We start from the raw sequence: 17,020 nt of genomic DNA, 5'->3' as shown, positions 1-17,020 counted from the left end.
TCCAGCCCAGTGATTGGCTTATCAACAGCCAATCAGGAGCGTCGTAAGGGGCTGGCCTAGACATGAGATTCACGGTTGATGTGAATCTACTATAGCTTCTTCACTCTGTCGTAACTCAGCCTTCCACGTAGTTAAGACACCAATGGCGGATGTCGTGATGTCATCAGCTGATATTACGGTATGCGTGGAGAATGAATGAATGAATGGAGGAAGGAAGGAAGGAAGGAAGAATGGCTGAGAACGTGGGAATGAGGTGCGAGATGTTGGAAGAGGTGGGGATTACCTGGGTTACCTGTGACACCTGTCTTTCATTGCCTCATTAGAGAGGTAGACGTCATCACTAAATGCTGCTGTGGGCTATATATGGCGCCTTATTATTTTTCCTTCCGTTTTTACAATCTGAATGGCGCTCATTATTTTCGTAGTTTGTGATTTAAGATTTCTGTTGATCCGTTCGCATATTGATGTATAACTGAGTAGTGTGATTTGATGTTTCAGTTCTATAGATTGTTCGGTATAGGTAATTGCTGCATTTATTGATGTGAAAACGTGCTATTTCTAGACATTTGTAGTTAAGGTTATGTATCTTGAATTCATTTCGTCTTTTAAAATGCAACAGAAAGCTTATTTAGAAAATACCACTATGTTGAATCTCTTACACCCGCTTGTTTACGCGTGTGCTTCCCCTAAACCTTTACTTACCCACCTACAAGATATCAGAGAAAAGTATTAGTCACTGAAACTTAACAAGGTTGAAGTAGTTAGGGCTGCATAAGACTTTCCAATTGAGTCTTAAAACCGCCACCTCATAAATCACTCAAAATTTTGAGAGATTTAAATGCGTCAGCGGTAGTGATCTTGTCCTTCTAATTAGCTCTTATAGCCCTCGCCTCATAAATCACTCAAAATTCTGAGAGATTTAAATGCGTCAGAGGTAGTGATCTGTCTCTCCGAAGTTTCTCAAAGCCTTGATCTTAATAATATTTATGCGTTGTAACCGACAACGAGACTTTGCGAGAAATGAGAATATAACTAGAGGACAGGGGGGGGGGGGGGGGGGAGGGGGGGGGGGGGGGTGGGGGGGGGGATGTGAGGGGGAGTTGTTGCATTCTCACCCTTGCCGGAGGTGTGCAGGTATGAACGTTGTTGTTTTTGTTGTGCAGTTGTTGAAGACGGCTATGATTCCGTTTACGGATTTTAATTTTAATTTATTTATTTATTTTTTTTTTATTTCGAATGAAGCATTCGGTATTGGAGTCGTTTTTCCTTTCAAATGAAGGTAGATGTTTTATTTATTTAATTGAGAGGTTTTATTTTATTTATTGGCTTTAAGAAATTAGATGGCTCGACAACAGTGTGAATTCAAAGCAAATGTCTGCCCATCTCCTTACGCATAATTAGAAGTTACAATAGTACGATTCTGCATATTAGCTGAAGACACTGGGAAAGTTCAAAATGAAACGACGGAGTGCCAAATACTTTCGTGTATTTTGAACATACCTTTGTGCCCCGAAGATGTGTTAAAAATACACGAAATTACTTGGCACCCTGTTGTTTAAAAAACACGTTCTTTAATACTGTGCGGTATTATATGCCATACACTCTCTTCAGTATTCCTCCACTCTCTCTCTCTCCCTCCTCTCTTATTGTAATATATTAGGTTCAGCTCAGATTTCCACGTGCATAAAAAGACACGATTGAAACCAGTCGTATTACCGCTGTAATTCCTTACACCAAACCATGCTTGAAGTATTTTTTTTTTTCTTCCTTTCTAATCAAGTATACCTGAGAAGATTATACGAATTTGGGAGTGGCGTGTGAGAGAAGGGAAAGGAAAGTAATTTGCCACAACAAAAGAAAAACAGTGGAATGCGCGTTAGCCAGAAGGAAAAAAAAGGGATTAAAAGAGCCACATAGTGCTCAAGTGTTTTCTTTTTATCAGCTCAGCTCAGGCGGGAACCACTGCGCGCGCAGCGCAGCCGAAAGCGATAATTCAACTCGCTGGTTTTTGTGTCCAGACGCTGAGAGACACTTTGGTAAATTGCAACTGTAATAACCGCTATGCATTACTGGTTCATTATGAGGCAAAAGAGTCAATGGACAATCGTAAGGCTAGCTATGATAATTGCAAGGCCAAGATTGTTATTACAGAATTGTGTTGGGGAAATAATGTGGCGCAAAAGTTTTCCTCGAAGTAGGAGACACCCATCTTGGAGGAGAGGTTCTGAGAGTGAAGACTGGAATGAACGAATTTTTGTGAATGACATTGCAACGGAACTAGGAACAACACGGTATTAAACTAGTAATAGTTAACTGCTTTCTAATTTGAAATGAATATGCCCTTCATAGCTCGAGGTTGAAATAATGTTCAATGCAGATGAAAACATGTATTTACTGTATTATTACTTCCAAGGCAAGTAGATATTAGGAAAATGGTGTTCACAGTACATAGATTTAAATATATAAAACCATTCTCACTATAGATGGAAAACTTTTTTTACTTTATTATTACTTCCTAGGCAAGTAGATATTACGAAAATGGTGTTCACAGTACAAAGATTTTAATATATCTTGGTAAAATAATTATTTTCACTGCCGATAAAAACCTTTATTTACCTTATGAATACTTCTTAGGTAATTAGATATTAGGAAAATGGTGTTCACAGTACACAGATTTTAATATATCTTAGTAAAAATCATTCTCACTACAGATGGAAACCTTTTTTCCTTTATTAGTACTTTTTAGGCAAGCAGATATTACGAAATTGGTGGTTATCAATACACAGATTTGGATATATCTTCGTTAACCAGAAATGCCTCTTAAATGGCATTCCCCTTTTAATTTTCTGTGTACGTCTCTAAAAAGAAAGGAAAGTATTACTTCATTTACGAAGAAAGGAAAGTATTACTTCATTATTTGTCATCTTGACGCGTTACCTCACATCCTGCTTTTGTTTTCATTTCCATTTCTTTTCTAGAGAAATGACAAAGATAGAGACAAGAGCCGAAGAGGTGTTTGGCATATTAGAAGTATATTTGGGGTGTGGTTACCCGGATGTGATATATATTTATAGGTTCACGAGAACGTTATTTTCAACAAGCTTAACGTTTCCTGATTGAAGGTTAGACATTTATAGTGGACATTTTTTCTACGCTGTCTGTGTTTAGGCGAGCAGTTTTTTTATTGTTAATTTTATGATAATTTTTATTGTAAACATGCATTATATATATATATATATATATATATATATATATATATATATATATGATGAGAGAGAGAGAGAGAGAGAGAGAGAGAGAGAGAGAATGTCTGTGTATGTTTGTTTATAACATAATATTCAGTTGAACAGCGACTGCGTACATTGATAAATATCCCTAATTCCTTTAATATTAAAATGATAAAGTTCTCCTCATTAAATTGATTATAATATAGCTTAGGAAATAAACTACAACACGATTATTGGAAAAGTAAGAGCAGTGAGCGTTAGTCTGAACTGAAGACAAACTTAAAGAAAAAAAAAAAACGCAGAAATTTAACTGAATAGATTTTACGACCTTCCCACAGGGTTCTCAGACTTCCGGGACCCATTACTTATAGTCAGTTGCCTACTGTCAATCTACCCTCAATAATGTAATTTTTCTCCTTCCTGAGTGGCGTCTTCTCTCGCTGTAACAATTCTCAACCGACAAATCACTTTCCATTTCACTCGTTCCCTCGAAACTGACAGTTATACGTCTTGGGCGTAACTGAATCGCCGGGTTTTGGCTTTTCTTCGTGGCCCCTTGATCGGGAAAGGTAATGTTTCTCTTTTCTCAAGGAGAAAGGAAGTCATTTCCAGCGTGCCCCTCCCCCCGGCCCCGTGAGAAATCAAAGTTTTTATATTTTCATTGAAGTTAAAGCAGTATTTTTTTCTCTTTCTACTGAGGTAGGAAAGGTAATGTCGTTTCTTATTTTCGTATTACGTAGAAAACCAAGGTGAAACCGATTGCATTACAAAGCTTATGTTTAAATGGTTATCTTGCGTGGAAGGGTTTTCTATCCAATCTTTCGTATATATTTTTCCGCACCTTTTGTCATTCGTTTTATATTTTGATTACCATTTTCAAATAAAACCCACGGAAACAAATCCCTGAATCTATCAAGTTCTTTTTTAAAATTCATTCTTCTTTCCATTTTGAATGGCAACCTTCCCTCTTTTCCCCCTCCCAGGTAAACTCGTAGCGTAGCGTAACTAAAGAGTTTTACGGAAGAAATGTCGTAACAGAATGAGGCAATGGCCTGCGGCAGTGACTCGAGGGAGGCGTGACCGTCTCTACTAAACATATTGTTCTTTTAACTTCCCTGCATTCCTTCGAACCCTTGGTCGGGCTGCTGTTATGTCGCGTATTTGTTTTCGTTTGTTTGTGGTGTGTTTGTTTAAACAATTTTGTTTTGAGGAATTCGTGAGTCTCTCTCTCTCTCTCTCTCTCTCTCTCTCTCTCTCTCTCTCTCTCTCTCTCTCTCTCTCTTTTCTTCAAAGATATCCTCAAAAGTATATAGAAGTTCACTTCCAACATTTTATTTTCTTTAAACGTGTTGATTTGTTGATACTGTGAAAGAACTGGTGTAGTTTTGTTCCACCTAAAACCATCTACATCTATTTTCGTAAGAATTATTGCTCAAAAACAATATAAATCATGACATGGAAGTGCTCTTATTTAGAGTAAGTGATTGCAGCCCTTATTTACAATTTTGTAGTTTTTGCTCTTGAGAGATATATTGTGTTATGTCATGTTTGTTTCGATGGAGTCTGTTGCAACCTTTGTACATGTTACTGTGCGTAATGCATTAGCATGATTTGTGTAGAATTATAATAGATTATTATAATATATATATATATATAATATATATATATTTATTTAAATAATATAACTTTACACACACATACACACATATATATAATATATATATATAGATATATATATATATATATATATAACTGAATCACGAAAGTTTGGAACGTGATAAATGCATAAATAAAGGTATAAGCCACGTATACTCCAGTGTTTCACTTTCCTTCGTGGCTTATACCTGTATATATAGATTATATAGATATATATATATATATATAGAATATATATATATATATTATATATATATATATATAATATATATATATATATACTATATATATATATTATATAGCTACCTGTCTGTTTGAGTTATAGAAATTAAAACAGATTTCAGTTAAACATTACCTCCTCTTTGTATGTTTTTTTTTTTGCCAAGTTTATTTGTGGTTCTTGGAAGTAAAATAACCACATGTTTACGTTCGTTCTTGTTTGTGATGTCATTCACATTTCTTATTTAAGGAAAAACAACGAACCAACCTTGATTCCTAACCCAAGGCAAAAGAAGTGAAAAGGCTTACTTGAGTAAGAAAAAGAAAATAGTTTCACTTTCAATTGTCAAAACCTGGTTGAGGCATTGCTCTTTGTCCTTCACCATTCCTTTCCCTTGTGCCTTCAGGGCTGGCCTACGACTGGCCTACGAATAAATGTGAAAATGAGAGGGGGGCGGGGGAAAGGTTTGCGCAAGGAATAATAGAAAGGTAGGAATATCTAGGCTTCTTTCTTGACCAATCCATATTTGTGGTAGCAGCGGTGTTCGGCGTAACTCGCTGAATATGACCTGTGGCAATTTTCGTATACGTGAGCCATCGTCCATTCTCGGCAGTTGATTCACAAAGGGATTACGAATGCAGCTTTTATCTCTCAGTGGATGACCGTCACCGACATCGAGCAAGCATAGCACGGGGGTTTCGATTGCAATGCGAAAGATGTTTTGGTGTGAGGGCGGTTTACTATTTTGTCTTTGGCAACTGTTGCAAGTTTACGTTTACTGTTGCAAGAATTGATTTCTTGAAGTGTAAACTATATGTATAGCGTTCTCTCTCTCTCTCTCTCTCTCTCTCTCTCTTCTCTCTTGGTCATTCAGATATTTAGATAATACGATCTCTTATATATATATATATATATATATATATATATTATATATATATATATATATATATATATATATATCTGTGATAGAGAGAGAGATTGAACTCGGCGAAAATGGTATTATAACTTTTCACTTCCGAGATAGGTATACTTGACATTTAAAACTTCAGTTTCATACTCATAAGCTTTCAAAAGAAGAAAAAGAGTCTTAGCTAACGCGAACACCCCCCGCCCCCCACAATCCGTTGTGGTAAGCCAAGTCACTAACAGTGCTTTGTAAAAGATTTATGCCTTTCCAGCACCATTCGTTAATACTTAAAAAAATTGTTTAGGAGAAACTATTTATCGTTAGAGAAGTCTTCGAGGACGAACATATGGCATCTTCTCTCTCGGAGGTGTTTAAAAAAATAAAACACTTTCGTCTAATTAGCATTCGATGTGACATAAACGCATTAGCGGGAACCGATCGGTTTTCACTTTCGAATGCGCGCGCGCGCGACGCGAAGATCTCGCTTTCGACAAAACCACAGAACATTATTATCGGTAAGTACCGGAAGTAACGATTAACTTTTTTTTATATAGTCTCTATGCAACCGTGAACGTTAGGAGGACTGTAACGCATTGCTTGTAAATGTACTACCGTATGTTTTATTCCCATAATGTTTTGCATGACTTGACAATGCTCTTGTGAGATCTGAATACGTACACAAGATACTTTTCCCTCTGGTAAACATTGACGTACTACTCGTTCTGAGTCCCGTACGTTTAATGTGACAGAATCAAACTGGCACAGTAATGACTTATAACAGCAAATGTCATTATTATGGAAGCGTTATTAAGATGTTGAAAAGGGGGGTAATTTTTCGTGTGATGGGATGCACAATTACGCAATACGTTCAGATGCAACTGCCTGCTGATTGTCATCGCTTTCGATATCAGGACGCAGTGAGTTTCATCAGACAAGCGCCAGCGGAATAGAAAGGTTTGCAATACGAGTACTTTGGAGTTGTTTGATTTCCGGACCAATTGAACGCGCCCATTAGCCAAATGATTAACGTATCGTTAACAACAAATTGAATAAATTGAATTCGATTTGTGGGCGTAATAATCAATAAATTGCCATCAACAACCTAGGAACGATTTGCGCATAATGGTAATGTGGCTTAGATGGTATCACTGATGTAGCTATTTAAGTCTCTCTCTCTCTCTCTCTCTCTCTCTCTCTCTCTCTCTCTCTCTAGGTCTCAACTTCATGTTCCTCTCCATTGTTCGGGAACAGGAAAGCTTAAATTAGTGGAATTCGATGGTGGACGGATCTGTACCGGTTAATCTACGTTACGCACCTGACGACACAATGAAATATTAACGGGAAATATTAGTGTCACATAAGAGTTACATAAGAGATCTCTGACCTTTGACCTTAAATGAGAAAAAAAAATTAGATGTAATCTCTTGGACTTTTTCTGTGGTATAGTAAGGCCGAGTAAGACTATTGACCATTATTTTTTATTTTACTGACATGAATTTGTCCGGTCTTTTATGAGAAAGCTTGGCGGTTTATTTTGAATGACTCGAGACGAATGGAGTCGCTTGGTGGTGTAATAGACCTGCTGTTCCATACGGCAAAATGCATATGTTATTTTTGATACATTAAAGTCGTGTGTAATTTTCGCGCACAGGTGAGCTTAAGAGCTTTGGCGTATGCGTCTAGTTAAGTGGCAGTGAAAAGAGTCGTGCTGTTTAGATGCCTGAACATAATAAGTAGGGAAAGAGCAAAAGCAGAAATAATGTAATCTGTTCAAATGCTAGGAAGCGTTAAGCTATTATTGTTCATATGCTACCCTAGAAGAAAGCTATTACTGTTAATTTCTAACATTGAAAGATATTAAGATATTTCCCCTTATCTCTCTCTCTCTCTCTCTCTCTCTCTCTCTCTCTCTCTCTCTCTCTCTCTCTCTCTCTCTCTTCTATATATATATAATATAGTATATATTTATATATATATATAGAATATTATATATATATAATATAGATATTACACCAAATCATGCTATATAAGAGGAAATATCTTAACATTTTTCAAGTTATAAATGAACAGTAATAACTTTCTTCCAGTGTTGGATATGAACAATAGTTATCTGAATGCTTTCTAGCATTTGAATTGATAATAAATACATACATACATACATACATACATACATATATATATATATATATATATATATATATATATATATATATATTATGTATTATCAGTTTTGAACTGATACACACACACACACACACACACACACACACACACCTTTGTAGCCCAGTGTTTATGACACTTAGCCTTACCAGTAGAAGGTCCTGGATTCGATCCTCAAAACAGCCCGGGCGTTTCCGGCGCCTCTGATGACCTAAACAAGTAGTTAGTCGGTTGTTGTGGGTTACAACCAAAGTGGAAGAAAGAACTGGGCAAGCAACTTCATTCCAAAATGAATCCCTGTGTTTTTATTTTAGTTTTGGTACAACTGAATTATTAACCTCAGGCTCTCGCTATTTGTGAAAGGAGTTGCACAATTATTTTAATGACACTCGACATTCTTAAGTAATTACTTTGTTTATTTAGTTCTAAAAGTGGTGGTCGCGAAATTACGATATACACGATGGCGTAGTAATTAAACCTGACGTCATAGCCTTACGTTTTCTTGGTAATTCAGCTTTCTAGGTTTGTCTTTATGTACTTTTTTTTTCATTCAGGACTTTGGTGCTATTGCAACATGCTGTTATACCGGTATTTAGGAGAATGTGTCATGCATTTAAATTTTTATCTATTTGTTGATGTATTGATTTATTTTTTATTTTTTTACTTAGTGGGACCACTTCTTTCTGTATTTCCCTTTACCTCCTCTTACTGCTTTCTAATGAACACCATAATATTCTTTGGAAGCTTGAATTTCAAGTCAATTTCCCCTGTTGTGTTCTTGTACCATATGAATAAGATTCATCTTCTGAATAATAATAATAATAATAATAATAATAATAATAATAATAATAATAATAATAATAATAATAATAATAATAATAATAATAATAATAATAATAATAATAATAATAATAATAATAATAATGGTAGCAGGATGTAAGAGGTGATTTACAGGATAAATGAAGAAAAAATAAAACTGCAGTATTAATCTTGTGTGCAAAAGCTCTGAAAAAAGAGAAGCAACTTTGGAAGGGCGAATATTTAAAGTCATCATTTGGGAGTAGTTCAAAGGAGTGAAACCTCAGATATGTATATTACAAAGGAGTGACAGCCATCCGACCAATATTTAAAATATGGTAACAAATTCAGTAGTTCTAGTTTTATTGGAATAAAATCTCAATAATTTCATCATTTTTATCAGTTTTGGTTCCCCTGTCAGTTCATATCTTGAGTTGGCAACAGCACACCACGCCGACAACAACCAAATGTCTATCGCATTCTTGCTGTCAAAAGGACGCCATTCAATTTAGAAAAAAAAATTAAATAAAAAAGAAGGCGATGCACAAACCCGCTGGTGAAAGCGTGGGCCAATATACTGCGTCACCTTCCTTCAATATTATTACCACGCCTTGTTTAATTCGAGCCCTTGAGCTCAGTTTGCATTGGGACTTCCTGCTGGACTTACGGGAAAAAGGAAGGAACCAGACTCTTGTGATCGAAGGAAATGCAGAGGTAATTGTGGCTCTATGAAGTGGTTTTTGAGGTACTAAATTTGATAGAAATATGGTTTAAGAAAAAACCACCGTACAACAATATTTTTCATAAAGTGTCTTTTTCTTTACCATTCAAGACAGACACGAAGAATGTTTTATAAACTTATAACCTCACTTGTTAGCCGAATCGATAACAACATTGAAGCCCTGATTTCTTTTATGTCCGCTGGGCGATGGTTCAAACTAACGAGAGGACGAAATTATTATCAACTAAAAAATTCCCCTTCGGTATACATATATGAAAATATATTAATTCCGAGGTAGAGCGAATTAGATATTAAAGGACATTTGTAGCTCAGGTAATTTATATGAATCACGGTGATGTGATAATTATTCATATACTATATATATATATATATATATATTATATATATATATATATATATATATATATATATATATATATATTATATATATATTTCAACTTCGTTAGAACTGAAAGGTTTACACCTGATGGAGTCACTCCTGGTAATGGGGAGAAAAAGTCATATGGTGGATATATAGTATGTTGTGTGTTTATCTCATTTTATTCAAATCGTTCATCAATACAGATTCATTAAACCAGGAGCTATTCTGCCATAGACTAGTTTGTTTCAGAGTTGAAATCATCACTTGAGTCATATCCTCATACTTTTTGACATGTGATATTTCAACAGTATGGAATATTGTGGGGTTTTTTTATGATATTTCGTCCTAGTACATCAATTTGTCGTTTAGTTAATTGAGGACTATAGTGACCTATACTGCTTTTAATTGTTGGCTTATTAAATGAATATTAATACGAGTTTGTATTTCAGTGGTGAACTGAATTTTAAAGATTACGAGATAAATTTCGTCGTTACAAAGTATTTATATCCTTTCCATTTTTTCCAGATTGGTTTTGGTGTTGTCACTGACCAGTTGTCTAGGTCAGCAAGACCTCCCTAGAGAAGTGAAGTGGGATTACAGTGAATGGCAGCCCATCCTTGCACCTTGCCCTACCTGCAGACACTCAAGGATCTTGGAAGCTAAGCCTGCACATATATCTACAGTGGCTGTAGGGAAGCCTATCTTGCCACAGTCTGAGGATGAAACTTCTGCTGTGGCACAACCCCCACCTGAGGATACTTCTTCTGTGATACAGCTTCAACCAGAAGATTCCTCTTCTGTGTTACAGCTTCAACCTGAAGATTCTTCTTCTGTGATACAACTTCAACCTGTTTTCCTGACAAATCTTCCCGAGATCAAGCCTGAAAACTTTGTCAAAACTATACCACCTACTTTCAAGACTAATCCTTCCGAAATCAATGCTAAAAACTTGGTCCCATCTACACCACCTCGTACACCTGCTATTTCATTCCCACCAACAAAACCAGGTTTTCCTTTAACACCAGCTGTGCCAGGTGCTAATGGAGTCAACCAAGTACGGTTGGTGTACCTCCCAGAAGGTTCCATTCAACAACTCTCATCAGCCAATGCTGCAAGGATCATTCCTACATCTCAGGTCCCTAACCAAATACGAGAAAGTATTGATTCAATTCCGCCACTGCCCTCCCCGCAAGTTATTCAGTCAATTGACTTTTCGGATAAACAGAAGCGTGACCATGAAGGACGTATAGTGTCTGGTGGAGCAACTAATTCCTTACCCATGTCATTGATTACAACACGTGGCCACGAAAATGATGCCCGAGAAAAGTTGAAACTTTTAGAAGCAGCTTTATCTGCTCCCCTTGAACAAGAGAGTGAGAAGTTACCAAGAGTTTTCATTGCTCCATCACACGTACCTCCACCTCCTGGTTATGTAAAGATTCCTCTGGTTCCTCAAGGAAAGTCAGAATCTCATGGAAATGAGCCACTTCCGCCCACATTTCTTACACCAGACTCACGTAATCCTCCTCCAGGTTTTGTCAAATTTGACCTTCCATCAACTGTTAGTAAATTATCGAAGGACATTCCTGTTGTGGTTCCAAATTCGCAAGTAGAACCAAATGTTATATTCAGTGGACCGACCATTTCTTCTACTCCAGGTCCCATCCGTCCAGATGCTGCTTTGAATATCCAGGCCCAGAATTTACGAACAGGAAAAAATATAATTTCCGGTGCACAAATATCTCAAGTTATTCCCAAGGAGGAATCAAAACCCACAATTCCACCCAAGTCTCTGGTTCCATCAGATCAAGCAGTTACTGAACCTAGGCGCCCTCCAGGACCCCTGAACTCTTTGCGTCCTATTCCACAGAGACCAGCTCCACTTCCTCAGAACGGTTTTCAGACTCAATTCTTTCCGCCACGCCAACCTCCTCATTTTCCCCAACAGTCTATACAAAACTTGAATCAGCCACATCCCTTTGCTCACAGACCTGGTCAACCACTTCCTTTATTCCCTGGACAACCTGTAGTGCAACCTTTACCACATTCTGGTCAATTTTTCCCCAGGCCAGGTCAGCAATTTGTACAGCATAACCCAAGTACCCCAAGGCCAGATAATCATTTTGTCCAGTCAAATCAGGTATTTCCAAATCAAGGTATCCCAAGGCCACTCCCACCATTCCCACAGGCAGGTCAGCCTCATAATCAACAATTCTTGCATTCTGGACAACCAGTCTTGCAACCTGGTCAGGGTTTCCCAAGAATAATTCAACATTTCCAACAGCCAAACCACCCTCTCCCACACCCTGGCCAAAGACCTGTCAACACCAATCCAAATCAAAGTGTCTTTAGGTCCCCCAATGCTCCAGTTCAGTCAGATTTCCCAGATATTAATTCAAATTCCTTAAACCAACCCGAAAATTCTAATCATGAGTCAGTTACTCCAGTACCATCTCCATCATCATCACTTCAGACCATTCCACCCCTTGTGAATGCCCCTCATTCTGTCCCTAAGTCAGTTATACAGAATACTCCTCGTCCACAGCTGATCTCTCCATTTCCTCAAAAGGAGTTCCCTTCAAGCTCTCCAACACCCACAACTTTCTTCCAGTCATCACCCAGACCATTCCCTTCAACTGAATCCCCAGTATTTCCTCAAAGGCCTACTTCCTTCTCAACACCAGAACCAGTTTCTTTGACCCCGTTGTCATCACCAAATCCATTCTCTTCCAGCCGCAGTCCAACAACAATTACGCCTGTTCCTGTGTCTCTAGATTCACACACTGTTGGTAGATCTGGTTTTTCTTCAACTGAAAGGCCAGAGCGTTTCACAACCCCAGTTCCTTTCACATCACCAGAGTCAGTTACTTTTACAACCCCAAGGCCTGCTCCATTCCCAACCCAAAGGCCTGCTCCATTCATAACCCAAAGGCCTGCTCCTTTCACAACCCAAAGGCCTGTTCCTTTCACAACCCAAAGGCCTGCTCCATTCACAACCCAGAGGCCTGCTCCATTCACAACCCAGAGGCCTGCTCCATTCACAACCCCAGAGCCAATTCCTTTCACAACCCCAAGACCAGCTGGCTTCACAACCCAAAGACCAGCTCATTTCACAACTCCAACACCATCTTTTATAACAACTCCAAGGCCAATATTGACCTCTTCACACCCACCCTTTTCCTCACTAAATCCTCAGCCTGTAACCTTCTCACCACTTCCATTATTTGAAACTAGTTCACCTAGGAATCCATTCCAGCAAGCATTTGGAATTGAAGAGACTGAGTTGGAAACTTTGCCCCCTCTACCTCATGAACATCAGAGCATTGAAATTTCAGGGGTCAACGAACCTCAAATTCCATTTATACAAGAACCTCATGTTCAAAGTGCGCATCCTCAGGTTCCAGTAAGCCCACAATTTACACCCAGTGAAGAACCTGTGACTGTGCGCATTCCATCATTCCAAAGACCCCAAACAACGACACTCACTCGTTTTCCAGGAGGGTCTCAGTCACCGCGATTACCTGCTTTCCAAAGGCCTTCACCTTCACTAATTGCTGAAAATGAAAATTCCAAGGAAATTCAAGAGACTGGAAGAAGGCAGCGATTACCATTATTCCCTAGATTCCAGAGGCCAAGAGTAACCACGGTTGTACCAGAGGAAGAAGATCAGACTTTACAACCAGAGATACTGACAACTGAATTTATACCAACAACTACACCATCCACACTGTCTACACCCTCTCAGCCTACAACAGTGAAGGTCACCACTTTCAAACCCAAGTTTAACTTTAACCTTGGAAACAGGCGTCCATTCTTTAGAAGAAAACAAAGGCCAACAGAAGAAGATGAGAAAAAGGAAAAGATTCCTGATGACAAGAAACCAGAACCAGTCACCCTATTCCCTCCATTTTCAGTAGCACGTACCCTTAACCCCCAGCGTGATGATAAGAAAGAAGTTGATAAAACTTCTACAGCTGGTGAGCCTGGGGTAACTGTTCCTCCATCAGGAACTTTTGGAAGGCGTATCAGACCTCGTACAAAGTCACCTTCTGCTCGCTCTAATGACGAGTCAGATGCTGAATCACCAAGACCTAGTGGGGTAAGGGCTCGAGGACCAGTTAGCAATAGAGCCAGAGAGCTGCCCGATTGGCTGAAAGCTAGAAGACGAGTTCGTGGCAGATTCCGTGGCCTTTCTAGTACAACAACTGAAAATGCCAGAGTTGTTGATGATTTCTTAGAGGATGATATTCCTTTAGATGCCATAGAAAACAATGAATTTAGTGGGGCAGAGTCAACCTTAGTTGTATTCAGCAGGCCCTTAGAAAATGCAGTTTCAGGTGCTGTAGTTGGTGAAGAAATTGAGAAAGTGTTAGATGAGGAGGGCGATATTAAATATGAGGAACAAAGTCAGGAAGAAAAGCAAATTAAGTCAGATGATGAACAAGTTGCTGAAGTTGTCACTGATTACTCCGAAGGAAATTCCAACATTCACCATGAATCTAGTGTGATTCCAGAGGATATTATTGCCAGTGCAGATGCGGGAGTGTCAGTGGAACCACAAGATGCTGCTGAATCTTATGAAGACTACACTTATGAGAGTACAGAATCAGTACCAGAGCCTGAGCCTGAGCCTGAATCATCAGACAAGTATGTAGCCGATTATAGCAAGTATGAGGACGACACAGAGGACACATCAGAGACGTATAACACCCATGACCAGCCCCGTAGGCAGCCCCCTTCTTTCCCCAACCCTCAGCCTACCCAACAAACAGTTATACATACCTCTGCACACTCACATCCACTCATTATCCCAAAAATTCCCTCTGTAGAGAATTCTGAAATAAATCCTGTAGAAACTCTTATAGATCACACAGTAGATGAAGTAGAGGACGCCACAGAAAGGTATGTAGGGAATGAGAGTAGTGACGAGAATGAGCTTGTAGCGCTTCTTCCCATAGACAAAGAGACAGCTGAACTAAATCTTGACATTGAAGTTGATGTTGAAAATGAATATGATTCTGTAACAAAAAGAACAAATTTTAGTCATGAAAATAATAGCTCTGAGATTGACAATGAAACTTATCAGCTAGGAGGGGAGGGGGAGGAGGGTGCTGAAGGGGAAATGGATGGGGAGTCTCAGGAACATAGGGAAGATTCCAGGGAAGATTCCTACCAGGAGTATAGTACAGAGCCTCCTGAAATATTAACACTTTTCCCTAATGATTACTTCACTGCTCTTTCCCCAGGCCAGTTGCAGGAGTACGACTACTATGAATACGATTCCTACGAAGATGAGGGCAGCATAGAGGGCGTCGATCAGAACTTCGGAGGAAGCAGTGCACAAGTGGTCTTCGCTGTGCCAGTCACTGAGTATTATCCAGAGGACACAACTTGGATACAAGAACAGTTTGAAAGTACAGAAGAAAATGTAGAAATAAATGACTCCGAGGTTGCTGTTCCAACCACTGAAGAGGCATTTCCTATGACAACTGAAGAACTAGAAGTTGGAATGGAAGGGAATGATGCTACTACAGATTATCCATCGTTGGATGAGGATGAAGATGAGCCAGTTACTGAAAGCCAAGTTGAATATGATGAAGTAACACCTTACTATAATATAGTAACAGAAATTCCTGAGGAGGAAGTACCTGTGTCTACACTAGATGACTCTGAATCTTTTGTAAGCACAGAGAATACCACAGCTGTTCCTACAACAACAGTTCCTCCTGCCACGACTGTTCCAGTACTTAATAATATAAGCACCCCATCGACAACAACACCAAGACCTGCTTCTATACGTCCATTGTATGCTCGCCTCCAGAGCATTGGAAAGAAAGAAGCAGAAGTTGCCATAAAGAAACTTGGTAGACATCCTAAAATTCTTGGCCAGTCTACTGTAACAGAGATTCGTTCCTCTGATCCAGTCATCTGTTTCCGAGATAACCAGTGTGTCAGAGCACGAGGACAGAGAAGGCGTGGCAACTATAAGCCATGAAATCCATTCTTGATTCTTTATTTATGACTTCAGTTGCATTTTTTTCTATTAGATAAGTTCATAACGCTCTTACCAGGAAATTGGAATTTCTTAAAACTACCTCCTTAAGCTAAATCCATTTATTTCTTCTATTAAGAGTTGCCATTCATTTCAAGACACCTGTTCTGATTCTTGTTGCCGAAAAGGGCAACCTGTTAAGAAGCCAAAATATATAGTACTCATGTAGTAGACATGCAAGTAGGTATAATACATATATATATATTCACATAAAGATATATACATAATTCTCATGAAGCATACCATGTAAATATGGCATTTCATAATAGGTGCATGTTTTTATAAACAGTATATCTTGATCATTTCTCTATGCTTGTGAGTAGAGGAATGTGAACTACAGTAAGGGACTTGGGTGTGTATTCTGATAATTCCCCAGTCTATATCTTATACATATTATGTGTGTTTATATGGTAAAAGATGAGTTTGATGAAGTATGCCTTGGCATACTGTCAAATACATACAAAGTCTTGATGCAAATTATGGGTGATATGCAAGCTATATCAAATTTAAACTGAATATCAGTAAGCCTGCTCTTTATCCAGATTTTCACTTCTAAACTTAGTTCTGTTCAGGTCATATTGGTCGAAGCGTTAGAATTGTTACAGTCTTCAGTAAATTTTGTTGAACGAAATGTTGTAAAAACAAATGGTATACGCTCTCAAGTTTTGCATGTACACCTATTTTGAAAGGGCTGACCAGCGTTTAAGTGTCCTTGACCAGTACATATTCTGTACATTTGTGTAATTTATTTAACCCCGCTGTATGACACAGCAGGTCTGTTGTCATTAAAGGGAGGCTCAATCTAAGCAGAATAGTAGTCACTCTGTTAAGGAATCACTAATATTGTTATTTAAGCTGTATATTATATTTTTAAGGATTAAAGATTTTTTATATATA

The 17,020-nt window shown here is 38.3% G+C and overlaps 1 protein-coding gene across 1 annotated transcript in view; it reads left to right on the top strand.

Annotated features, from left to right (window-relative positions):
* LOC135196454 (mucin-2-like) overlaps positions 1 to 17,020 on the top strand; it is a 28,911-nt gene extending 11,891 nt beyond the window's left edge. The window contains exon 2 of the mRNA XM_064223296.1: positions 10,597 to 17,020. Coding sequence (XP_064079366.1) covers positions 10,597 to 16,066 — 5,470 coding nt within the window. The 3' untranslated portion in view covers positions 16,067 to 17,020. The remainder of the gene's footprint in view (positions 1 to 10,596) is intronic.

Source organism: Macrobrachium nipponense, chromosome 17 (genome assembly GCF_015104395.2).
Source record: "Macrobrachium nipponense isolate FS-2020 chromosome 17, ASM1510439v2, whole genome shotgun sequence".
NCBI lineage: Eukaryota > Metazoa > Arthropoda > Malacostraca > Decapoda > Palaemonidae > Macrobrachium > Macrobrachium nipponense.
Note: the sequence above shows the minus strand (reverse complement) of the source record. Positions and strands in the feature narration are given on the sequence as shown.